A 27,930-nucleotide genomic window follows, 5' to 3' on the forward strand; every position below is an offset into this window, starting at 1 on the left:
TTACTTTTATTTGCAATGAAAAAAAAAATTCTTATCCTTTGTATATGTCACATGGCTTCATCCGGTATATTTAATAGATTTAAAGGCTGGATGAATCCTTTCCATGTCTTACTAACCCACAAAATTTCAATGATTAAAAGACAACTGCATATTCACTCGTCTTCCCATCCTACTCAGAAACTATATTTTCCTGCCATTGTAAACCTTGGAACCTTCTTGTTTGTGGATCAAGGAATGCTGTTCTCATTTATTCATGTGGCTCTCTGCCATCTTTCCTTCATTACACCATAGGCCTTAAAACCCCAAACCAATGTGACCGCAACCCAACCATGTGGGTCTCCTCTGTACAGTATGCTGTCTCATCCAAATAGGTCCAGTGAGGCAGTGATAGTGTGATGTCATGGGGCAATTTTCATTACCAAAGCTCTTTGTGAACATGTGAAATCTGTGCAAGTTATGACAGAGATGAGCATGTAATGATTGTGAATGAACGCTTTCCCCTGAAACCAAAAACGATGCAGAGAAGGAGCAGAATAAAAAGTTATAACTGTTTTACCACATGGAAGATTCAACCCTTGTCGTTCAAATGTTCATGTCACCAGCAGAAAAACCATGAAATCTGATGAGTTTCCTACACAGATGCTTTCCTGGATATTTATTTGGTGTCAGTTGAGACTATGGCAGTACCGGGACTGAAATTAAGCACAAGAGTTTGGTTTGGAGAGGCATATTATCCGATCGACTGAAGCACAAGAGCAGAACATATTCACATGAGGACTGTTTTTGTGGTATAAAGTCAGTCTAGTGATGCTGAGAACCCTCAACCAACACCATAAGATGTGTTGCTGACACCTGTCTCCCCCAGGGAAGCCTACAGTTAGAAAACAGACTACTGCCAAACACTGCCAATCTGAGTAACAAAGATTTTTTCATTGGTTTTTGTTAAATTTCCTTCATCCTCTTCTTGTTCCTCTCATCTGTCTCCTCCTCTCCTTCACCACCAAATCACCACCACATCATAAAACTACTTTCCCTTAAGCCGTTATTACTTTGCTAATCGGCCCTGTGGTGGACGGACTGTTCAGGAGCTCTCCTCAATCTTCCCATGGCCAACCCTGGTAAAGACGGATTTGCCAAAGCTGAAGATGTGAGCAACTGTAGTCACAGAACAGGCAACAAATAGGAGAACATCAATGTGTTCATTGAAACAAAAACACATTTAAAACTGTCACTTATCTATAGGCAGACCTTCACATTTCAACACAATACTGATCTTCAAGTGTCAAAATTTCTGGTACAAAATAAAGAATGCTGAAATGTGGCTGGAGGTGACCGAATGATTTATCTACGCCAGGTCAGAGAGAAGATCAAAATCATCCTTGCAATGTAGTTCATTTTTCTCCTGTTGACAATAAGGCCTTGAGAGGCTTGCCTCATGCAATAAGTCAGGCATGATTTATTTGCTCGAGTTTGCATTACAAACAGAATACATTTAAAATCTCTGCACACAAATTTCATGGCTCATGGTTCCTGAACTTTGACGAAGCATAAAAAATATCCTCTCTGTCAAGCATCAATCCCAAAACACCACCTCACTGTACATCTCTAAGTCCATCTCAGATTCTGGGTATAAACAATTACTTTATTCCTCTGAGCAGAAATACAACACAGCTTTTATAGAAACTGGGCATTGCCCATTATAAACACACCCTTTCAGACTGGCCAACTGAATCAAACCTGTGGTTTTCCTGGTTGCTGTTTCCTGAGAAACACGCAGAAGATGTCACACCTCCCCTATCATGTCAAAAAGCTTTGCAGTTCTGATAGAAGACTCTAAAGTATGGTGATGCCTGCTTTTTGTCCTGAATGTCCTACAATGAACCAGGCCCTTCTGGTCCTCTGTAGGACACTACCCACTTCTGCAACAAATTGCCTGTTTATCCTAAAAATATTAATACTGAGCATGTAGCATATCCATATATGAAAATAATTTTCTGTGGCCCCCATCAACCTTGCATGTCAAGTTTGAAGGTGATCAAATGAACAGTCCTCCTGATTGGTAAGTTACAGACAGATAGACAAGCAGATACAGACATTAAGATGTATTGTATGAGGCAGGTCAGCACTCATCCAGTCAAAATGAGTATGCTAATGATCTGGACCTGAATCTTGTCTATGGAGAAAATCAAGTCCTATTGCATCTTGAAGCACCCCATCTCCTCAGCTGCTCCAAATATATATTTTGACACTGGAATGACATTGAAAATGTTTTTCTTGAGAACAGCTGTGCTATCACCCGTATCCATCACTGTGAGGGAGGATTAGGAGGCTGATTGGAGACAACAGCACAGAAAGGAGCAACTTTTCAGAGGTGACATGAGGAATGGAAGCATCTTCTCAAGCTGAATCTGACTATGTCAGTTCAGGCATTAAAGCTGATATCCGTCCGGAATTTAATGCTTTAGCTTCATATGCGCATTGAATTACAGAATGACAACGAAGAGCAGATTGTATTGCCTCTGGTGCAAGGGATGAAATGTTGAATGTCCGACTGAATGCATTTTGTGATTACCTGAGGCTCCCTCTGTTACTCAACACACCCCTGAGCTCCAGCACCCAAAAAAACTGCAAAATCTTGGTGATAATATTTTTCATCCCACAGTGGAAACGCTTCGAAATCACTGTCTGCCTTTGAAATGTATATGCAATGTCCAGAAGTGGTGGCAGGTCCAGGTCAATGCTGATGTTATGCGTTTGTTTTGATATTGCTGTTGGAGTGACGAGAATATAAATTAGATTGGCTACTTCTGGATCAACACTTAGGTAATGCCTGTTTGAGAATGTGATGATGACAGTGGGTTTATGGGAAAGCAGAAGCATTCACATTTTCCTGAGAGCTAAGGGGTATTTAATTTCCCTTTTTCCAGACATTTCCTATGTAGAGCAGAGGGTTCTTTGTAGTTGTTGAACAAGTGTTCTTCTGCCATTGGCCCAATGGTATATGTAAAACTTAATTCACTGCAACATACAACCCTTTTTTCCCAATGGATAAGGGCTGATCATACAAACAACAGGATTCACTCTCATGTAAAGCATTAACAGCCTATAGATTCAGATTTCACATGTTGTCAAAATAACTCAGCAAATATAAGACTAGGTGAGCAGAGAATGAACTCACATTGTTTTTATGTGCATGGGGACGTTCACGAACACCCAAACTGTTGACAATTTGGGTCAAGTTGAAAGTTAGTGCCAGCAATGTAGATTATAGGCTGCCTATAAGAAAACTGTCACAACCTGCCTGGTATTTCATATTATTTTAAATTATTGATGGGGTTGTCCCCCATAGAAAAAAATAAAATTGATTCAGCAGAGGTAGAGATGTAAAAACCAGGGGGGGGGGCAATCCCCCCAACAAATCGCACCCGGGTGTAATGATACAACGATTGATGAACTCTTGATGGAATGGATGAATTGGGCCTTCATAAGCGTGGCCATTTCTTCTTTTAGAAGCCCAAATGATAATTTGTACTCTGAGGGCTGTCTAATTATTTTTGCATTAACATGCCCATTGTACTTAACATTTAGCTATAATAATGACATTTTGTAATATGATAATTTGAATGAAAGATTCATTTCTGTCAGGCAGTATGATTAAAAGGGCATTTTCCTCTGTGATACAGTGTCTTAAGTACTTGAAGGTCCCATATTATGTATTTTTAACTTAATGTCATTCAGCTGCCAGATGTCCAACTACACTGTATTCCAAATATTTTCACCTAAAGTGATCTGTGGTCCTAAATAATCAGCTTTTCAAAATCACTCATCTGAGCTACTCACAAAACGCTTCGTTTCAGGCCTCCGGCTGCAGTATGTTAATGAGCTCTGTTGGTCAACGCCTCCTTCACCTGGGCCACGCCCCTCTGAAGGAGAGCGTTAGGCTAACGGGACACTGACCGGCGTTACGTTTGTTAGCATTATGGCGTTTGGAGGACCCATCGTGTCGGCGTACATTTATAACCTTGAGTCGGACCCAGAAGCGGGGGTTCCTTAAGAAACACCGACTGTGCGGCTGCAGCAGGACGTTTCTGAATGTTTAGTACGTGTGAACGTTACTTAGTTGGTTCTGTGTTGTTTTGTTGTGTAACCTACGTCATCACAGGACGTTAGCATCGTCCGGTAGCTACTTTAGCTTCTACTCCCGCCTCTCATCACACAGTAATAATGTCACATGTCTTATTATGTGTTTTGTACGTTGTATATGTGCAGATGTGTTGACTGCTAAAATGTTCCTGTACTTCTATAAGTGACAGTAAAGTCTGATGGTGGTTCTATAGTTATTACCGTGTGGCTAATGCTAGCTTCTGCTCACAGCTAAGTTACTTTATTTTTCTATCACATTGATTTAACCCGTTACTAAGCTGCTAAATATTTGAGGCAGTCCTCTAGGACAAAACACATGGAGCAAACATGTCTTATTAAAAGACATGTTGAACATTTTTTGGCATTCACAATCCATTTATGTTGACAAAAAGAAGCATTTATTTACATAAAACAATACATCCAATAACAATAATGAGAACACAGAGCCATCCTATCAGGAAATCAACAACAGTTGTAATACTCAGGATCGAAAACATTGTGAAATAAATAATTTTGTGTCCCTTTTCTGTAGACGGTGCAGACATCTGGCCTATCGCAGCTTTGTTGGCTGGTGCTGGGGCTACTTAGGGTGCAGAATCCGGGTCTTCATCCCAGCCTGTGTGGTCCTTCGCATACGCCGGGAGTTTCCTGAAGACAAAGGCCACTACGTTGGATGGCCACTACGCTGGATTTAGACTGAGTCTCTGTTGAACCTGGTCACGTAGCTGCAAATGACCTCCTCCTTGTCCGGACGCTCATACTGGGCAGACAGATTCTCGGGGAGGGGAATGGACAACATCTCATTTGTGTATGGCATGGGGTCCACCAAGACTTTGTCACATATGAGGTCCAACATGTCAGCTACAAAACCTGTTCAATAAAACACAAAGATAGATCTTCACTGTTATTGATATTGTTTGATTTATTTCTTTGTTTAGAAAAATTGTATTCAAAATACATCCTGGTACTTGTTACTAATTTATTTATTTGTATGGTTACTTTTTACTGTGTTTTGTTGTGAGCAATCACCAACAGAATTTCAAAACATGTTTGTTTGAAATATTAAAATATTGCAACACAAACAATGTTGGCTCTGTCTTGTGAGGTTTGACTCTGCATTGTCCCTTCAAAAGCCTTTGGAAAGTGGATCTTGTAGAGGGGTACACCAAACGTAACAAAATTAGGAGCCAAAACAATATATGACATACATGAATCTGTCTCAAAATGTTTTATACTAAACTCTTCACTTACTGTTGCTGGAAAATTCTAATACACAACACTGTTATTTTTTACTGAACTACTATCAACACATGTGCACTCACTAACACCTGTAGACAACTATATTTAGAAAATTAGTCTATTAAATAAACTAATTTTATTAAAACATTGTATGGAATATGACTTGTACATACCTTTACTTCAATAGTGGGAATGAAGAGTCCTGCAGGACAGCTGTGTACCAACAGTATGGGTGTCCACTGGGTCAGTTCGGCCCCCCACGTCCCTTGAAGCTGTAGGCTGAAAGGATCCACAAGGAAGAGGGACACTAATTTCAGGACACCATGTTCTGATTTTGGATAAGGACAGACCTGTGTGCCTTGTCGCTATGACGCCGAACAAACAAGCGACTCTTAACAGGTGCGCACACACAATACGAAACAAAGCACAACTCCCTACGTAGCCTAGCATAAGTTGACTTTATTTATGCTGACAGATAATAGGAAAGAAAATGTGAGACCAACTTACGTTTAAGCTTTATACTGTAGGTCCGGCACGCACACACGAGTTGAGGCGTGCGAGCACACACGAAACACGCAAACTTGAAACAAAGGAGACCTCCCTACATAGCCTAGCATAACATGACTTCATGCTAACAAACAATAAGAAAATATGAGACCAACTTATGTGTGTTGTACCTACTGTAGGTCCAGCACACACACACATGTGGGAGTGCACGCACACACACGCAATTAGCAAACATGAAACAAAGGAGACCTCCCTACATAGCCTAGCATAACGTGACTCCATTCATGCTAACCGACAAAAAGATAAAATGTGAGCCCAACTCTGGAGCGTTGTACCTACAGTAGGTACTGTAGGTTTAGCATGCACACGTTGTACCTACAGTAGGTACTGTAGGTTTAGCACATACACGTTGTACCTACAGTAGGTACTGTAGGTTTAGCACACACACGTTGTACCTACAGTAGGTACTGTAGGTTTAGCACACACACGTTGTACCTACAGTAGATACTGTAGGTTTAGCACACACGTGTTGGAGCGCACACACGCAAACGCGAAACAAAGCAGTACTACCTAATAAGCCAAATAGAAGTCAATCACTCATGCTAACAGACAACTTCAAAAAAAGATAAATGTGGTGAAACTTACCTGTAAATAGGCTCCAGGTCCTTGGTCCCGTATGGTTGGGAGTGATCCTTGAATGAGGATCAGTCTCAGGCAAAGCCCCGTCTGGACTGACCCCCATTGCTAAAGCAGGCTAGACTAAAGTGGTTCCACACACAAACAAACGTGCAGGCGATGTAACTGCACATAGCCATTAAAAATGAAATGCAACCACGGTCTCTTCTGTTCTTCATTGGTTGGGATTAAAAATAAACACTGGTGTTGGTTTGTACAATCAACAACTGAGCAACTATCATGTCTCCTTCTCAGGGATGCCATTTTAACAGATTACTGCCTCACGTCTGACGCAAAGAACTCTTGGGGATGGCCACGCCCTTGAGCATGTCAACCAATCCATATCGTCCAATACGATGCCTAGTCTGACGTCAAGAATGGGAAATCTAGCACAATATGATCGGTTTGAGTCGTTCACAGCCATGACTTCCTAAAACTCCAAATATCTATTGATGCAGGGAGTGTTCGTTTACCAGATTCTAGGAGTTGGTTGGGTTAGGGAGGATCACTATGTATAAGTAGAAACCCGAAAAAGTGTGATTTTCATAATAGGGCCCCTTTAAACAGTACTTAAGTACAGTCCTTGAGGGAATTCCCTAATGATCTGTACTATAATAATCCCAGACAGAATCTGAAAATAAAAAAAACCTCATTTGGCAGATTGTTATTTCCAGCTGTCTTCTTCTGAACACAACTCCTCAACCCCTCCTCTATAAGCTTTTGTCATTCATCTCTTCTGTCTTTGGACTGCACAGTGTGGCAGCACTGCTTTTAGCTGGTGCTAAACCTACTTGGTTCAAGCCTCTGACAGGCAAGCAAATAGATCAAATTGGATGTAGACAGCTTCCCTTGCAAGCGGAGGCGACCCAAATGGTTCACTTCAGAGCTCAGCTCAGCCCTCTCTCTCTACCACACACACTCATACTGACACAAAATATGCACCTCTTGTTTACAGGCTCTCAATTCTAATATTCTCCTTTCACACTTGTCTCAATAAATTCATCTGTGTGTTTGCAAAATGCGCTGGATCTCTGTATAAAAGACACTGAATTGATCATTTCACTCAATGTCTATATTCTGTAGGTGTGCATTAGGTTTCTACAGCAACGGGTGTCAATTAATATACAATACAGTGCTGTAAGAGAATGAGTGTGAACTTGCCATTTTTACAAGCAGGACATCGTGTGTTGGTGGGTTTAATTTCACCACTGGTTGGTGGTCTTGTTTCACATCCCAGAGAAATTTTCTTAGGAAGGTTACTGATCGTAATGACAGAGTGGATCAAAAAGATGTAGGGTGATACGGTGTAGCAACAAATCTTCAAACAGCCAAAAGACAAAGGTATGTTCATTTTAATCTTTTATTTAGGCATCAACCATATAATATTTGGTCTCTTAGATTTCCTCCTCCAACAGGGGTTGAGCTAACTTAAACCGGTTATATATAGATTAAAGATCTTTCTCAGTAGACAACAGAAGCCTGCTGGTATCAAATGGCACGATATGAAAGGCATCATTCTTTCTCCTGGGAAAAAAAACGACAGCCTTCACTATTTATTTACTTCCATATGCTTCAATAAACAATATTAATGCAATGCATGGAATTCATCATAAGAATTTCTTGCTTGGTGTATTTTTATATTTTTACAGTTTTGCAGGTTGGTTTGGGTGGTTTTATCTGAAAATAAACAGCCCCTCCTCCCAGTAATGTATACTTTCAATAATGTTCCTGTCCCTTAAAGGGACAGTAAAGTCATTGTAAAGTAATATATATTTTGTTTATCATTATGAAAAATTTTTTCCCCCAGATGTCTGGCATCATCCCTGGTGTCAGGAAACCCTAAAATCTGTGCTTTGTCATGTGTGGTCATGCGTCATCTGTGACGCCTGTCACTTCATCAATCAGGGCAGGCATTGCAACACAATGCAATCAGTGAAGTGATACATCAGATAAAGTCATGATAACCTGTGAGGTGAATGGACAACACAGGAGTTACACACAAAGGTAAGAACCTATCTTTCTTCAGAATGCCTTCTGGAAAGATTGGAGAGAAATGGAAAGAACGGATAAACGGACAAAATGACCAACGATCCGAGAATCTGCTGTGAGCACCTCACCCTGGATGATTTTGAAATAGATTTGAAGGTAAGATCATTTTCAAACAACCCATAGTATTTATTCTGAATTCCCAAGGTTTAGTGGGCAATTAATTTATGTCTGGAACTGCTGGAGGTATTGCACAAATGTTTTTATGACTAGATTATCATGTGATTATAGCACTCGTGAAAAGTAAACAATATCAAAAATGATAGACAGGTCAGTTGTTTGGGTCTGTCTGAATCTCCCAGTATAACTCCCAGTAACAGATGTCTGTATAGGTTCTCAGTTATCCAGGTCATGGTTATCGAAAGCTGTGTGGTGAAGAGACCCCACACCCCACAGTCGAAGAGCAATCTGGTCTTAATCTTAAAGTCCAGCAGATTGATTTAAACAGCTTTGAATCCCAGTAATAGCATTAATATCCCAACAATACATGCAAGGAACAGCTGGGATTAGTAACTGGAATGTCAATAATGGATTTTACTGATTAGGTCACTTTTTTATTGCTCGTACATGTTAGCTAGTAGGCTGTTGCTTCTAATTCTCTCATTGATATAAACATTGTGACAACCCAAGCTGGTGGTCGTCACAATATTTGTTACACCAGAGTGCACAGGTTGAAGTGAGTATCAATCTGCATTCACCACATAACTAAGTAAAGAAACTGACTGAAGCCCACAGGCTGTGAAATATAGGTTATGTAAGATTAGGCAAATCCCTACTAAAGTCTCTAGTGAGGTGGTAGGCAGAGGCTGGAGCTGTGTATGTGCTCATTTCTGCTGGCTGAGGCATTAAAGAAACATTTTTTTGTGTGTGTGCATGCATTTGTCTGGTCTTGTTGTCGTACATTTCCGTCGCTACGTGTGGGTGTATTTTTGGATGTATAGGTATATGTGTGTACATGTAGTTCCTCTTGTCATCCACAACGTGATCGCTTCAGCAAAGATAATAAACTAGCTGAACTTAAAACACCTTATGAAAAACACAAATCTGTCGATGTTTCACTAGAAATCTGACTTCAGAATGACACAGTGACACAGAGTTTTTCACACACACAATTTCACACTCTAATGATTGTGCCTTTTTAACAAAGTGAAAGGATGACAAGCATAAGCAACAAATGAATGTAATAAAATGATAAAGAAGGGTGACAAAGAAAACTGAAATTATATAAAATATATATTGAGATAAGAAATTTAAACAAGAAATTAATATACACTAATCCCTCACACATTTGCGCATCAACACGCACGGCTTCGCCTGTTCGCAGATTTTTAGTAGCTAGTCACATGATACAATATGCGCATTCTATTGACTGACGTCATCCGAAAGTGTGGTACGTTCCGTAAATCTCAGACCGCAGCGCACTTCCGTGAGTGCTTTAAACAGTCTATAAGCGTGTGGGGAAAGGTAATACAGATAGAAGGTGGTTTAATATCAGTATAGGGTGGGTCATTAACGTTAAATTCCCGGAAATAATAAGGTAAAGAGTTTGTTGCTCTATTGCAAAATTTGTTAATTGCGTGCGGTTCCTGGAACGCATTAACTACGAGGAATGAGGGTGCACTGTATTCCTTGTTTGATGCTTCATTTTTTATTCTAAAATGCTATATATTGGCTTTCTGACGTTTCATATTCAATCTTTTTGACATTGTTTCTGTGTCGTATAAATCCTAAACTATTTAGCATAAGTTCCGTGTTATAGCAACAAATATTTATTTTTTAAGATAGATAGATAGACAGATATATACTTTAATGATCTCAAGGGAAATTTAAATATTTTATTTTATTTTTTTATTATTTTATTATTATCTGTATTACCTTTCCTCACATTCATATAGACTGTTTAAAGCACTTTTGTGTCTCACGGACGTGAGCTGCGTTCTGAGACTCACGGAGCGCAGCACACTTCCGGATGCTGTCAGTCAATAGAATGCGCGTACGGTATCACGTGAATACCTGCTAAAAATCCGCAAAGAGGTGAAGCGCAAATGCACGAGGGATTACTCTACTATACTGTGATATCCACATTGTATTTCATTATATTGGTAGATTACTGTGAAGAAAATAGTTGTTAAATGGGATTATGGTTTAGACTATGTCTGTTATACAAAAACATGTTACAGGTTTCTTGTTTTTCCTCAAAAAATGAAGGTCACAAGTTACAGCATCTCTCTCCTCACTGACTGGTTGTTATTATTCCCAAGATCGACTTTAACACTGAAATGGAAGAAAAGTAGAAACCAGCATATGCTAGTAATAAAAAATGCCATGAACAAAATGGACATATACCTTTTCCTGTGGTAATCTGTACCATATGCCACAAGCTCAGAAGGGGGTTGAGCACACTCAGTTAGCCTGAGTAAAGGGTTGAAAAGACACCTACATTTTAATGATTTAGAAAAGACAGATTGACAAAAGCTTCTTGGCACTGGAAATGGATCAAATATACAAATGTTGGTGAATTCTTGTTATTTGGTACACATGTTGACTTTCTCTCACATCACCCACCCATGCCACAGTGTAAACTACAGATGTACAGATTTCAGTTCCACATGCGGTGGTATGTGTCTACCTACAGCCCAAGTTACTTCTGAGGCTGGTCAGACAGAAATGTGAGAGCACTGCTACAACATGGGACAAGTTTAACACAATGTGCCGCATGCTCTCCATCGAGGCCGTGGTAATATATGAACTTGTATACATCTTATATTTGTAATGGTTTAGAAATATGCAAAGAAAGAAAATGAAAAAGGAGGAGCGGAAATGAGACAGATGTGCAAAAATGGACAATGACTGAAGAAAGGCGAAGAACATTTTCTCACATCTTGATTAGATTGAAAATCCTTTTGCTCCTTTTTTCAGGCCAGCAGCTCTGATCGAGACAATTGCATAATAAGAACGAGAACCGGCAGTCAAACATGCATAGAGTATGTATGCAATATCACACACATATTGCGAAGGTCAGTGATTTGGGCTCTCATGAGAGGTAATGGGATACCGGTCCAATGGAACAGAATTAGTAGTGCATCAGCAGATTCAAAAATGCTACTAAGCCCCAGAATGCTCCAGTCTTAATGGTGTTTAATTGTTCACAAGCAAATCTGCATGCTGTGAAGATGAAAATTAAAGAGAAACATTCAATCTAAAAATCTTGCATCTGTCACAACATGTCTGAGATGTGCTGTCGGCATCAAATGTATTTACCGTAATCTGTTTTCTGTAAATGTATTTACAGAAAACAAAAACAAAAAAAGACAAAACTTTTAAATACATCAGCTTGTATGGTTTTCAAATAAAAGTATGTTAAAACGTTTTTAAAAAATGACCTTTTACACAATGTAAAATTTATGTTGTAATGAGTAATCAATAGTCTAACATATAACCTAACTTATAGCAAAATATATTTATACAGGGGTGGCAAGGTGGTGCAGAGATTAGCACCGTTTCACATCATGAAGGTTCTGGGATTGAATCCAGACCTGAGGTCTTTCGGTGTGGTGTGTGGATGTTTTCCCCATATCTGTGTGGGTCGTTCTCAGAGCTGTAACTCAGACCATTCAGTAGGCAAATGAGGCCATATGTCCTTTGCCTCAGTAAAACGGTCTTTGAAGAGTTCAGCATAGGAGAAATGTCCCACACTTGATTAATGATCTTAAGTGGAATAATTTAGAATGTGCTTATTTTGAAGTACTCTGTTAAAAATCTTTTTGAGGCTTGGATGAGATGATCTCCAGATTTCACGTCTCCCTTTTAAATATAAGGCAACAGTTAGCTTAGCTTAGCATGAAGATTGGGAAGAGGAAGACTCTGGAGGCAGCAGCATCGACCTGCCAGAAATTCCAAAGCTGAAAAACTACCTCCACCAGTTGGAGGTTATGTTTCCAATCTGGTTTGTTTGTCTGTTTGTCTGCAGGATAATGGAAAATCTACTGGCCCTTTTTTCATGAGACTTGAAGGGTGTAGCCTGAGCCAAGGAAAAATCCATTTAAGCATGGAATGGTCTGAATCATGAGAGGGATATAAACAATTCTTCACTTTCAGTGAGTAACACTCAGTTGACAGCAAATGGAGGGACGAAGGGGAATTAGGGACAACAAAGAAGTGAATCAGTGATGAGTGATTCAAATCAGTAATTTCGCAGTGGTTATACTCTACAGCAGAAATAAACACACCAACATCTGCACACAATCTTGCAGGAAGGGCCACATTGCTGGATTTTGATTTTGAAACAAAGACAAAGCTCCACAGACACATTTGCAGCTCTTTTTGAGACGAGAGACAGTAAAGTAAACTGGCTGTGTTTGTCAGCCTGACCTTACACCCTGGGCACTGCTGTTGGCTGAGGGAAACAAGTCCTAACCCCTCAGGCTGTTTCACAGACCGTCTCCAACTTACAAAAATAAATAATAATAAAAATGCTTGCAGAACGGATCCCTGTGGATGAAGTTTCTTATGGTTCATAATCACTAATTGGAGATGCTGCTGTTGCGCACAACCCTTTTTTGACATAAATGCATTGCTTTTGGAAATAAAGCAGTTATTTTTATAGATTTACAACATAGCATGACCTTGGCTAGAGGTATGTACCATCTGTGTGTCCTGCACACCAACTCGTAAAACCACCATGTACTGTTTTACTTTTATTTCTCCGCATATTACAGTACACAAACACAATAAAACTTTGTAATTGGTGTTTTAAAGGTACTGATAGGTGGATTTTGTTGAGTTTGAATACAGAGAGCCAAGCTGTTTTCCCATTTTCAATCTTTATGCTGAGCAATGCTAAGCGTATCTTGGCTGAAGCTTCATATTTAAAACGCAGACAAGAGAGTGAAATATATTTAACTCTTTGGAAAAAGCATATTTTTAAGCATATTTTTTATGGAATTAATATTATTTATGTACCAAAAGTGGGATTTCTTCAATTAGAAAGATAAAAGCTCCTCTTCAGACAGACAGACTGACTGGATTGCTGTTGATTTTTGGGAAGGAATTGCTATGATAAAATCTGAAGAAAATATTTTCTGGTGAAAATGGAGGCTAACTGTTAGCCCTCACTGTGATGAGGGCTAACAGTTAGCCAGTTAGCCTGACAGGTGGTGACCATGGGACAGAGACTGCACTTTTTGTTTGTTCATAACATACAAATGCAAGTCACAGATTATCTGTGAATCAAACATTTCATCTATGTAATATCATCTCTGAATTTTCTTCATCTCACATCCAAAAGAAAATAAGCAGAAAAATTTACTTATCAATATCTTTATATTTTTCCACAGGACTTAAACTCGATCACTTTCTTCTAAGGAACAATACAAATTCAGAGCGCATTGATACTAATGCTTCTCCAAACTCATCCGCTTGTTTGTCCAGAGTGTTCCTCCTGCTATAATAAGAAGTCGGCATTGCTTGTATTGGTCTCATCTGTCACCCACAGCTTCTCTGATGAATTTCTCTGTTTTGATCATTGCCATCTGTATCTCTTTCCCTCCTTGTTTCTTCATCCAAAGTCGAAATCATGAACAATGCCATCTTGGCCACAGCATTGCCAGACTGGGATCCATAGCTCAGAGTAATCAAAAACTATTTTGGTACCGCATTGGTATATTGTCATTGTCTACCTAATTACAAGCTAATGCAGAAAACCGAGGAAGCCAAAAGTTGAATTTTCTACACATGTGTGGGGAAAACAAATTAATCATTCATTGTAGAAGGTTTAGTTTCACATTTCTCCTCACTGATAACTCAAATATAAAAGAAACACTAAATGTAGACAAAAGACTGAAAACAGTGTAGAGTTATTGGGCTGGCATTGACAGGGCAAGTACGGAGTGCGTCTTCTTTCAGTGTAAAAGGCATTAAAATTAGAAAAATACACAAAATTAGTCCTAGCAGCAGCATCTCCAGCCGTGGTTTCTCTAATGGCATGATAAAATGGTGTTGTGGTTTTTATCCTTAAGAAATCTTCAAAAATATTGGTCACCCAGACATCAAGATTCTTCTCTTTTCTGTAGGGTTAGAAATAGGATGTCTGCCCTGAATGCCCTGAATGAACACTAAAACATTGGGATAGTATTCTTTCTTTGCAGGGATCTATCTTTATCGCACCATTGCGACGTGTGCATTTACTTGCACACACTGCAATGACCATTTTAAAATGAGTCTTTTCATACAGTTCTCTGAGTTTCATGACAAAAATGTGGTCATAGAAAAAAGGGTACTAGCCGATGGATGCAGAAAAACTGTATTCTATCACTTGTCTCGTCAGAATCAACTCAATCTTTTCACTTAACCTGATGTAAACAGTCCTCATTCTAGTGTCTGACCTTATATTCAACACCCGATCCTTTCCCTGGCGAAGTGCAGTCTTTGTCAATATAGTCCAACAGCTAAAGTATGAATACTGTGCAAGGGTTTTCCTTGCATAGAGATATTCTATCTTGCTTCCAGACATAACAGAGGCTGGTTGCCACTGGTACAGAGTGGTGCTGCAGTTGATCACAGTCATTCCTGTCTGCCTGCCCTCCTCGTGCCGTTTGAGCACCAGTAATCAACCTTGTACTGCAACACTGACACAAGACCTATGAATGGAACTGGACCTGCACTCCATCACCTCTGTTAATGACTTATAAATCAACGCACAACCATCAAAAAGAACAACACAGAGTGCAATTTCAAAATGCATAAATTCCTCATTGGTGCTGGTTTATAAACGTGACATCTGTGGCTGGGAAATTTGAAAAAGTATGTCTCACTTTTGAATGTTTGCTGCAGGGTGTGCCAGATCTTATTTTGGAAAATTGCACTTGGGTGAAGAGTATGTTGTGACTCAAGAGTCTCAGAAGGTGTATTATATGTACTATAAAGACATTAGTGACACTGATCAAATATGAGAAATGTGAGTGTAAAGTGAGCAATATCACAGAGAAACATTCCCACTTGATCAAATGATTTCAAACTACCCAACAACAAGGGTTTCAATTTGGATCCTTCAGGCAGCAGCTCGCAATGATGCTATGACTGTAACGTCTATTGACTGCTGCAGCCATTCAGAGAAGTACCTTTGGCTGCTCAATGATTGCTCCAGTACCAATCCACAGCAGTAGTTCTAGTTCATGTGAATCATAACACTTACGCCGTGACTCAGGAAAAGCTAAACAATGAGTTATAAGAGAAAAAAAGTTGCATGATTGCATGAATGAATAAATGCCAGCTATTAGCAAAGAGCTGAGGACATCTCTGGTTCTTCTTTGGTGTTTTGTTTTGTTTTTTGCTGGATTTTTGTCATTTAATGTATCGTGTTAAATGCTATGCCTATGAAGAGGGTTTGAGAGCTGCTGTTCATCGACAGTTCAGCAGCACAAAGAGGCCAGCAAACGCAGAGGGGAGGCTGTAAGGGAACACAGCATGTAGAGAGAATATTTTTACATCTAACTTTGAGAAATAAGGCTTCATTTTTAACCAGACAAGCGACGAGTATTGGAAATACTGACAGTTTAATTTGGTCAGTTTTTGTTTGCTTCTGCAGAGTCTGAATAAAGTGTTTTTTTAACAAATAAATGGTTGAAGATTTACCATGAACAAAGAGATAGTAGAGATAGTGTCCCTTTTTAACACTTTGTGAATTATTTCTCTTTCGTTCTATCACTAAATATACAAAGACAGCCAAGTCACACAGCTAAATTCACTCAGGACTGAGTTACGTTAAAGAACAGATCCACTCCTAGTGGGAGAATGGAGTCTCCAGCATGGGTTCCACACACCGACATAAATACTGTATCTGGGAAAAAGCTGCTTGCTGGGTTGACAATTCTTAAACTTGGGCCAACCATAACAAGATGGTGGTAACTGAGTGGCAACCTGGAAGGGAGCTCTGTTCCCTTCATTCATGTTTGGCCACCTGCCGGTGTCAGTGAGGATAAAACATCACCATGGAACAAAAATGAGCATGAAATACCAAGGTAGGTACATTAGCTGATTTTAAATTGCTTTAGGATGACAATTTTCTATGAAATAATTTCCCATCAGCAGTTCTGCCCAGAACTGAAGTCATTTCACATCTAAAGTGTGCTTAGAAAATTGTCCTCAGGGAGGTAAATATCATTGAGCTCTGCATATCCTGTTCCTCATTTTGTGACTTAGAGACTTTCTTAAGGAAATCAAAGAATCACTGTGTTCCTTCATCTGGTGGGAGTCATATAAAATGTCCCGCTATAAAGCACAGCTTCCTGTTCTGATAGTATTCCACAGCAAAAGAAGGGAAATCCAACACCCACCTGCACATCGCACTGAATCAGACATGGTCAGAGGAGCCCCTGAGAAGCGAGTGTGTTTTGCGCTTGTGTGTGGGAGGGATGCCATATGCTTGATGCAGAACAGTGAGGTGCAATAGCAGACATTTGACATAATTATGATTATAAATCCTGTGTTGAAGCCAAGCATATTAATCCACAAAACCACTCAACACAAGCTTTCCTTTTAAACCACAAAGAAACCTATGAATGTACCCTAATATATAACATACAGTATATAAAGTAATTATAACCGCAGTGAAAGAGGCTCTAATAATTGTTTGGACTGACTTTTCTATTACTGATCATTTTAAAAGTTTAAAGACATTTGCACACACATTTGCTGAGAGTTAGAAGAAAAGATTGATATTGCTATCATTTTTCAGAGTGACATATTGTATTATATTACAGGCAAAATTTAAACCCTTCCCCAAAAGATTAAACGATTTCTTTAACCTTCCAGTGAAGAAAAAAAGCAAGCCAAAAAAAAATTTGCTATCTTCTTACTAAAGTAAAAATTTATCGAAAACGTTCAAGTGGCAAAAACTCAGCTAAATCATAAACTTATTGAAAATGTGACAGACCGTAAAAAATGAAAGCAGCTTAAGTGGATGAGATGTAATATAGATATTCATAACGGCCTCTTGACAAAGATGGTTCACTAACCGTGAACCGTGTGGTTTCACTGCAAAGACAACAAATGATGCAGCTTTGACTCGGCATTCTCTGTCATGGGAGATTGAGGGTATGATTTAGAGGTCATGCTGGGTTACAATGAAAACAGTGCTTGTGTCAAAGTTATTTGCAATATGGAATTTTCTGTTTTAATTCAATCAGCCAGCTTCTAATGCCTCCACAGAAACACACCTGTACTTTCCATAACTCCAGGCTCAAATCTGAAGTAAAGTAATGGTGAAAAGAAGCAAACTTAAAATGTGTTGCAGGAACAAAATCTGTCAACACAACACATACAATAACTGTTTGAGTTGATGTGGATATAAGTTCCTAACTTATGCTTTAAGTGTAAATTTTGTTACATTATTACTAAAGTTGGATCAGTTGTTTCAAGCCACTTGGTGACTGGAAGAAGCACTTCCCTTTTAGTTCTCTTCAGATCTCCACCAACCGCTGAGAGAACGATTTGTCTCACTTGTTCTTTAACCAGTTGGTGAATATTTAAGTCATTTTTGGTAATGAGATGTTTAGAACACTGAAGCTGCACCAAAGCCAGTGAGGTTGTTTCTGGAAAACCAAACCATGTGTTAGCTAACAGAAATCGCTCATAGATTTTCATATTATATATGTAATTAGAAAAATACTGATTTTTGTCACTTTCACAATAATGTTCATTAATGTTCATGCTAATAATAACTAGTTAATGAACTACATAGTTCTGGACAACCCTACTGCACTTCATGGATAATTTCACTCACATGGCTGTGAGGATTTGTTCAATATTTTGCAAGCCTGGTACATTTTTCGAGCATTTCATGTCATTCACTTGTCCAATGCAAAACTGAGACTCTCCACTGTTCCTCTACTGGAACTCCACTACAGACCCACTGGTTTGAGTTTGATACTGAGCATGTAACTATGGAAAGATTTTGACTTTATCTGTCATTCTTGTGAATTATCTTGTCAGTAGCTCTAGTAATACCTCTACCTTGCATTATATAAAACTTCTAGACTATTTATTCAGTTTGGGACAGTGAAATCAATAGATGGGATAATTACAGGCCTTCTATGGTCACAGACACACTACTATTTTATTTCTTAGCAAGAACTCTTGATTTGCTCATTTCTGTCACACAGTTAAGATATTTTCAACAGTAGCAACAATAAAAAATAGCTTCTAAAATGCATTCCTCACTCTCCTTTTAACCGCAATGTTGTAACTGTGTGTTTAAATTATAGAGGCAGGTATAGTGAAATATAGTGCTCTTCCCATGGTGCCAGGTTTCTGTGGTGATTCAGCAACAGTTTGTTGGTCTCTCTGTGTCTGTCTGTGTCTCTTTTTCTCCCTCAAACTATAACTGAGTTTTATTTGCCCCATTTTGCATAATACATGATTGCACATAAGCCCCACAGGGCCTTTCATCACATAAACCTGTTGCACGAGGAGCCACACCAGTGCTTTTACAATCAACACAAGGGAAAGCACCATGTGTTAGAGCCATTTGTGATGTATTACTGGTTAAGTGGTACCTAAGTTAGAATACAATTGAACTGCATTCACAGAACACACAACAAGATATTTCTTATTACTTGGCAAATCAATGCAAAAATACCAGGAAGGATATTTTACACACCAGAATTACCCAATTTAGGTCGACAGGAATGAAAAACCTCCTTCCTCACCAGGGGAAAAGACTAGAACCCCCTTCTGAGGACAGGATTGTAGGAAACCTAGAAGGGAGAGCCCCTTTCACTGACACCCAAACACTCAGAATGAGGTCATAAGCCCAGGGATATACTTGTGTGTTATTACTTAAGTGTATTAAAACAACAACAATAACAAAATAACCAAACCACCGGCACATAATAACCATAACCACCGGCACAATAAGACACTGGCTTGTGTCCTCTTGCAGCTACATTAACAACAAAATAACCAAATAAAGTATAGAAAAGCTGAGAATACACCTACATTTTGCTGCTGATGCTTTGCTAAAAGGAGAAACACCTTTTCATTTGCAAAACTGTCTAGTGTACCTGCTGTAAAAAATGTTTTAAAGTAATTCATTCCTCAGCTAGATGAAGATAGGAGATAAAGTCAGAAGCCAGACTGAGATGGTTTGGACATGTCCAGAGGAGAGATAGTGAATATATTGGTAGAAGGATGCTGAGTTTTGAACTGCCAGACAGGAGGCCTAGAGGAAGACCAAAGAGGAGGTTTATGGATGTAGTGAAAGAGGACATGAAGGTAGTTGGTGTGAGAGAAGAGGATGAGGAAGATAGTGTTAGATGGAGGCAACTAATTTGCTGTGGCGACCCCTGAAGGGAAAAGCCGAAAGGAGAAGAAGAAGATCCCTCAGCTAGAGGAAGACTGGTAGACTGATAAACTTTTCACATCAGACAGCAAGGGATCCTGTGATTCATGTCTCAGGTGGGTCTCAGCAAAGCCTACATTTGCAGTCTGTTGTGCAGAACCAAAGTAGTCTTCACTGGTTTGTAGGGATCTAAATATCCTATTTGAGAAGTGACAAACTTCCCGTGGGATGTGAAACGCGTGGATAAGTGCTCAGGAGTTGACTGCTGGGTGGATCTGGTTAATCACGACTCACCGTTTGCATTCTTCCCACAGATCAGGTGTTGCCAGGACAGAAGAGAGCCCCAGATCTCAGCATCAGTGCTGACCGCCTGCTCCAGGGTCTCCACGGTTAACTTGGGGACCCCGTTATCCCGCTCCAGCAGCGCGCTGCGCGTCACCCGCGCGTACACCTCTCGGAAGAGGCTCTCCACGCACGCAGCCAGGTAGATCGCCGCGTGTTCGTGGATCCTCACCGCAACTCTGCTGTCCACCATCCACCTGAAGAACTTCCCGACGTCGAAGGTAAGTCCGCATCGCGCCGATTTACCGCGGCTGAACTTGTCCTCCTCCGTGCTCATGTTGTACATGGACAACGCGCTGAGGGCCGAGCTGATGCAGTCCATCGAGACGGTCCACGACAGAACCAGCTTTATGGCACTTTGGATCTCATATCTGGTGCATTTGGCGTAGCGCAGACTCAGGCGCTGCGCCTCTTTGGCCACCCTCACCAGGGCCCGGCTCACCAGCACCGACAGCCGATGCAGGACGTCCTGCGGTGGGGTCGCTAGACTCCTTTCCTCGTCCTTTCTCAGCGCGCTCGCCACTTCCCCGAGATTCCACGGCACATCCTCAAGCTCGGGTAGTTTGGCGCACTGCCCGGTGCTCTCCAGGATCTCGACGTCTTCCACCAGGACTGTGTTGACCGTGTCCAAACTGTTGTGTCGACTGTGCATCGAGTCGGTTAAATGCCAGTGATTGGCTCCATGTGCATCCGAGCAGCACAGCGACGCACTGGAAGACCTGAAGGAGTCGGCGGCTCCACCATAACCCGAGTCAAGCGTCAAATCCTCCAGGGTCCTCGCTGCTGTCTTGCTACTCCTTGCCATAACTGCGCTTCATACTGTAAAATTGTGCGTGAGGAAAGTGTAAGGGAATTTTTGAAAGATGTTAAGAATTTGAGACTTGTGCGAGATCTGCAGATAAATAACTTTATGTTTTAGAATGACTCTATCCAAACCCTGTCGTGTAAAGTTACAGAGCGGGATCTCACTAGAACGCATGAACAGACTCAGCTCAGCGCAGTGCCTGACAGACGGGGGCGGGGCTTGCAGGACAAGTGAGCAGCCTCCACCCAATGGGATCTCAGGATGAAGCAGCAAAGCGTTTTAATTGGAGCGCTGCTTTAGAGGTTTATTAATAATAAAAAAAAAAACTAATTGATGCAGCCCATGATAAAGCTTGTTAATAAAATGTATTTACAACAGTGAATACGATGCGTTTATAATCCTCTAGCTTTTTTTTCTTCCGCAAAGTACTTATTTCTCAAAATGTTGGAATAATTTCAGAAATCCTGCCAAATAATACGCGTTTAAAATAAATACAATTTCAAATACATAAAAAAGGATAATTTGTTATGTACAGTATAACCATTTTTTCAACAACGAATCCTGCACAACGTTTCGCTTTACAGATATTTTCTCAGGCCATGCCTGATCGTAACATGACTCAAGACCATTAATAATAAATTGAATGCATAATGTATCCTTCTCTGTTCCTCGGCAGGAGAACTCACTGAAAAGATCCGAATTACTTTCAAGGTCGTTAGCTAGGATCACTATCATTGTCTCCTCTGGTCACTTTGTTTCTCCCACATGGGCTTTCTAGGATCCATGTCTGTCCACCATAAATGACATTCATGATGGTTTCAAACAGAGTTGCTGAAATGATTGAGATATTCTTTATTCTCAACCACGTCAGGTATTAGGATTGAATTACATGCACTGACAAAAACTGCAGTCAAAACCAGTTGTATATCTTAAAATATCCAGAATATTGGATTCTTGGGGGGGGAAATGTAATATATTCGTCATGAAAATACTGCATTAACTGTAGATTTATGACATCTGCTCGGGACTATGGCTGCTTCACATCAGAGATGCAGTGAAGCTTCTGCGTTTGACTGCTAACAAGCTGTCTGCCTGGAGCAACAGCGACCCCTGGTGTTGAGATGTAAAACGTTACTGGTCTGGCCGAAACCATAAGTCTTTCAAGGCGGCAAATGTCAAAGCATGGTGAAACCAAAAAAGAGCGCTGGTCATACGAAGCCACGTTTTTTTTTTTCCTTTTCAGTTTATATTTTTTCCTTGTCAGCAGACAGGCAACCTGGAATCTCTACGAGTTGGTTTTGGAGAAACTTTCTTTTCTGTAAGAAAAGGACAACTAAGGTAAGCATCAAATAATAATTGAATAATAATCAAATATTTTTGATTATTGTAAACGGTACTCAGAAGTCATACCTCCATTACTCAACTGCCACTAAAACCTGACCCCGGAGAAAGTATGATTACAAATACGTGAAACCCATTTGAATGATTGTTAATCTGCATTTTCCCTGATACATTTTTGGTGCAATGCTGTGCCTCTTGTTAGTGTACTGAAATACATATTGCCTCCTTCCCAGATCCAGATTATAATCTGAATATGGGATTGACTGGAATATTATTATGAATATTTTTATTGATATGCACACACAAAGAAAATTGACTCTCTTGATGTTGTAAAGCATGAAAAGCATGGAAACATCCAGAATATGCATGTGCACCCACAGCCACCTCAAAATTATTAAACTCGTCCTTAGCCCACGACCCACCTGTACAGAAAATTCATCAAAATCCAACAATAGCTTTTTTTTTGCAAACAAAATGAAAACAAAAAATAAGGTCAAATGTATAACTAACTAGCTCTTACTGAAAGATGTAATTAAAGGACCAAAATGAGATAGAAAAGTTACTGTGAAAGTCATTTGAATAATACTAGAGGATAATTTAATTTCACAGTCTCAAATTCATATTAGTGCAGTTTAACGCCCTTCTGTCCAAGGATAAGTTTTAATCAAACTTAATTCAGAGAGAGTAACACTCCTCTGTGCTGAAACCACACTATCAGGGACTCAACAACTCGTGGCCTGGTATAATATTTGAGGGGCTGGGGGGGTTAATTTGGCTTGTTTTTAATAGTGACTGGTTGAAAGAGCCAGTGTAAATGAAGAAGGCAATCATCATGTGGCTAATTGACATAAGCCCTGTCTGGTAGGGTGGTATACTCCCCCTGTGTAATGTAGATGTGGAGGCATTGACCACAATACTACTCACCACCAACAGCTAAAATGAGAATGATTTGTTGAAATGAGTTGTTGTAGTTCATGTATTAATCTGCACCACCAGAACATTCTACAAACAGGAACTATTGGCAGATCTCGTCCTAGAGGTTGATGGTTTGCATTTTCATCAGACAACAATGATATGAAAACTCAGGTTCTCATAAATGTTGGAGAATATTCTTATTCATCAAGGTCATGGCGGTCCTAAAAGTTTGAATCTGAAGCAACTGAACTCCTCTCCGTCCGCAGTGTCAAAGCTGTCCTGACGAATAGCAGCGTCCCTACAATCCCTTATATATTAACTTGGTGCGTCTGCTAAGAAAAGTACGACATCTAGTTGTGACATCAGGCACACCAGAAAACTAAGTGGTCTATGGGGGAGTAAATCTATTAAAGCCCTGATCAAAATATAGCTTTTAGCATAATAATGTCATTTGTGGGAACAAGTTTCTCAAAAAATATTTAACATACATTTAACTATTTAAGATTACATCATTGAACGTCATCAAATAACATGTTAACATCATGATAACATCACAAAAAATATATAAATTAAATAAAAAAAAATTTGCAAAGAGGTTTATTGTCTATTTTTGCAGCTAGAAATTACCAAAAAATCTTCTTTATTGTTTTTTGTATTAGACACAAACATATGCTTGGCAATGATGACTATGTCTTGTTTTATGAGCTTTGAAGACTGACTGAAAACAATGCCACACCTTGTATCACAGCCAAATGTTGCCACCAGAGCAAACGCAAAGCTTTGAAACATGAATGATGGAGACTCTGAGGCCTTTAAAAAGCAAAGCCTGGTATAGCTTTCATAGACTCTTTGAAAACCCTGAATGCCAGTGTAGGCTTTCTGTTATGTATCATCTCCCCATTAATCAGACCGTATGGAGCACCAACAGAGATAATTGACCCTGCACAACCTGTTTCAGCAGCTTTTATTTAGTGAATGTAAATATAATCAAATGTTCTACAAGAGATAATTTAACAATTAGTGAGTGAGAACAATGATTTCATTTGCTCTCATGAAACAAACAGAAAGTAAGATCACATTAAACATTGGGTAATGAAATTAAGTAAGTAATTAATGAACTGGCTTTAGGATATGTGTCTTTCTCCCCCCCTCTGAAATGAACAAACAGCATTTTGTGTTTTCATGATTCCCTTTTAAAAAAAGCAGATGCTTTAATTACACCATAGTTCTTCCACAAAATGGTATCGATTGTGTTTCACTGACATCTTTTTAAATGATGGCCTGAATCAACTTTAATACTACCTTAAAAGAAATGCCAGAATTTAGTAGTTGGTTAACCTGTGTACTCATTACTATCACATTATGATGCCAACTTTAACATGTTCCTGTAGTATTATTACACAAAACAAAACAATTTTCCTGTTTCAGTTTGTAGAAATTTAAATAAATAGTCTATAACATATGAAAGCTTGTTTATTTGATTTATTTGTAGTTTTGTTCAAACTGATAAAACCTGCTTCAAAAAAGAGTCAGATATCAGGACCAGAGTTTGTTCACTGTTACACCGAGTTTACATAAATATATCAGGAAATTCAATCTGGTCACTGCTGGATGTATAGGCAAACTGCTGACTCTGCAGGATGTCATGCAATCACTGCTGACTGTGATGTTTTGTTTTCATGTAGCAGCCTGATGTACTGTGGTCATGATAACAGAATTTAAACTAGGTTCAATATGACTGTAAGAATACTCATTACCTGTGAATATTTTAATGGAGATATGAACCAAAGAAGCAGACTACAAGAGAAGAAATGGTGTGAAGGAGTCATATACGAGGAAGACACACCCCATGCTGACCCCTTGAACCACCTCACCAGAATCTGCAATGGAGAACATAAAATTGGGACATAACTTGGTTTGAAATAGTCTGGCCTCATGTTGTCAAATACAGGGAAGGCCATCAGAGCGAAAGGGAGGAACTACCACAAGGCAGGACAGCAGACATGCAGGCCAGATGCCTCTGGATAAAAAGCCAAGAAAGCCTCTGGCAGTAGGAGCAGAGGATAGAATTGGCTGACCTTAAGAAACCTTACTGAGCTTTCCTTCCATACATTTCTTGTTTAACTGTATTTTTCTGTGTAGCGACCAACAGTTCCACCCGGCCATCAAATTTAAGCAAATACAACGAACTTTCAAAAAAGGACTTACTTTGTGAAGTTCAAAGAATTCCTGACTTTCTCCTAATGTTCACCAAATTGCAGGAAAATGTGAGGAAGTTTTTGTGTGATTTGTGTGGCTAAAAGACGAACACAGACACATCATGCACGTTAAGGCATCACCATGTTTTCTGCCTCTCATCATAATAAATGTTCAGATCCTCTATTGTACAGTCTTTGCTGTGTTGTCTGATTTGCTGTCTGGTAAACTGTGTAACTCAAACTTCACCAGCAGGGGGCTCCCTGCTCAAACACTTCTATTTCACACCTCCATCGCAAAGAGATTTTTGTTCTGTTAAGAATTTGGATTTATCAGATCATAGGCTTAGTGTTTGCATCCAAGCTTGATATGGAGTTATGCAAGAGATTTTTAAATGTAGATTATGAATTATTTCGACTAAGCACAAATCATTCTTACAAGTTTTATTTTTTGTTTTAGTAAATCACTGGAGTAAATACTGCTTGTACAATGTCATAGACACAGGATTCAAAATGGATGGATCTTGCTTATGCACATCACCTTTATTACAGATGCTTGATAGATGGGTATGGGTTTCTGGGCCTTACATTTCTTGAAGTATTGGTCTAGAGATGTGTGGAAACTACAGTATGGCCTCTCACTGTTGATTTTCAGGAACTTGAACCTGAGCTGAAATCAGTGAACTGAATTATTCATACATAATGTTCTTTAGGTGTGGAAAAGTTTAAAACAAGTGAAGATGGTCTAAAACTGTTGAAGGTATAAAACTGTTGAAGGTCTAGGCTGGCCTGTCAGTGGTTTTTGATCCGCTGGAGAACCAGTATCTGCAAAACGGTATGCACAGCACCATCACAAGAAGAGACTTGTGACCCGAAAAGCATTTCTAATTCGAAACATCATGCATCACTACAAAACATCTATCAGCTGCGTCAGTGATCAAACCAAAGTCACCGGTCAACATGGAGAGATGTTATCTTCCAAGCTGGCATATTGTGCATTCAAGAGCCTGTAGCACATGGGCCTGTGAGGGCATCCATATGCTCACGCAGTTAGCACCGTCCAATCACAAGATAAATCTAGGACTAGAATTATCTTTGGTTATCATGGGGCTCCCCATGTGATACCCTGAGCCAGTGGATTGCATTTCTTTTTGTACAGTGAGGGGACTGTGTATTTATCAGCTACGCACGTGAATAGTAGTCTGATCATTGCAGTTGAAGGTCAGGAGGTTATGTAAGTGGTCAAATCAATGAAATGACCCTACTGTCTTTTTATTTCCGCTTTTTTCCTGCATGGTTTAGGGGATGTCAGCCTGCACAAACTCAACTCCTAGTTGTTTGTCATCAAAGACCACAGATGTCTCCCCTCACCTTTTTTAAGAATTAAGATCTGGAAAAATTGTTAGAGTTGAATATGCTGTCTTATGCGTTTATAATGTCTTAGATACAGTAGGTTAGACAATGGTTGAGAGTGGGATAGTGAGTCTTTAGTGAATTCATGTTAACAGTCTTGCAACAGGGGCGGCAGTAGTCTAGTCCACTAAGGCTTGGACTGGGGACAGAGGGGGACTGGTTCAAGGGCAGCGTGGAACAAAGATTTTGGAGTGTGAACAGGAAGTGCATAGGTGCCACTTCACCTCCTGAGCACTGCCGAGGTGCCTTTGAGCAAGACATCTTCCCCCCATTGGGGCACCCCATTAAGGAGCCGCCCGCCACAGTACCTCTCATCTGCATTACAGTGTTTGTGTGAGTGTGTTTGTGTGTGTGTGTGTGTGTGTGTGTGTGTGTGTGTGTGTGTGTGTGTGTGTGTGTGTGTGTGTGTGTGTGTGTGTGTGTGTGTGTGTGTGTGTGTGTGTGTGTGTGTGTGTCACTGGCCTGTACACATATATGCGTGTGTGACTAGCAAGATCTAATACTAGAGTAGGCAAATAATTTCCTTTACGTTGATTTCTTGGACTTCTTCCTCAAATGGATTCAACAAATTGGTGAAATCTGATTTATTTTAAAATTTCACATCAGTGGTGTGTGAACAACATACAGTACTGCGATATTTTGCTATTGCTTGTTTAGCCATATAGTAACCATTATATGTTTACAACATAACCTTGAGTCAATCATTACAGCTGGTTGAGATATTTTATTATGTACCCTAAATTCTCTTGTCCACTTAAGCAGTCACACGCTTTGCTATTTAATGATTTGTCACTTGTTACCAGATGATTTGCTGTTAAGTGTTTTGAAATCCACCACATGCTTGATTATCTGCTCTAAAATAGCAAATTATTTACCCAGAACCAGGGTCAGTTTAGATTTAAACTCATCAATATTTCATAGGTCGTATCGCAACAGTCCTATAAATGATACACAGACATTACACTTTACTC

The 27,930-nt window shown here is 39.7% G+C and overlaps 1 protein-coding gene across 3 annotated transcripts in view; it reads right to left on the bottom strand.

Annotated features, from left to right (window-relative positions):
• btbd11b (BTB (POZ) domain containing 11b) overlaps nt 1-21,253 on the bottom strand; it is a 71,329-nt gene extending 50,076 nt beyond the window's left edge. For all 3 annotated transcript variants that reach the window (XM_068313796.1, XM_068313797.1, XM_068313795.1), the window contains exon 1: nt 20,243-21,253. In XM_068313796.1, the coding sequence (XP_068169897.1) occupies nt 20,243-21,095 (853 nt within the window). In that variant the 5' untranslated portion in view covers nt 21,096-21,253. The remainder of the gene's footprint in view (nt 1-20,242) is intronic.
• Between the last annotated feature and the right edge of the window lie 6,677 nt (nt 21,254-27,930).

This window comes from Antennarius striatus, chromosome 4 (assembly GCF_040054535.1).
Source record: "Antennarius striatus isolate MH-2024 chromosome 4, ASM4005453v1, whole genome shotgun sequence".
NCBI classification, from domain to species: Eukaryota; Metazoa; Chordata; class Actinopteri; order Lophiiformes; family Antennariidae; genus Antennarius; species Antennarius striatus.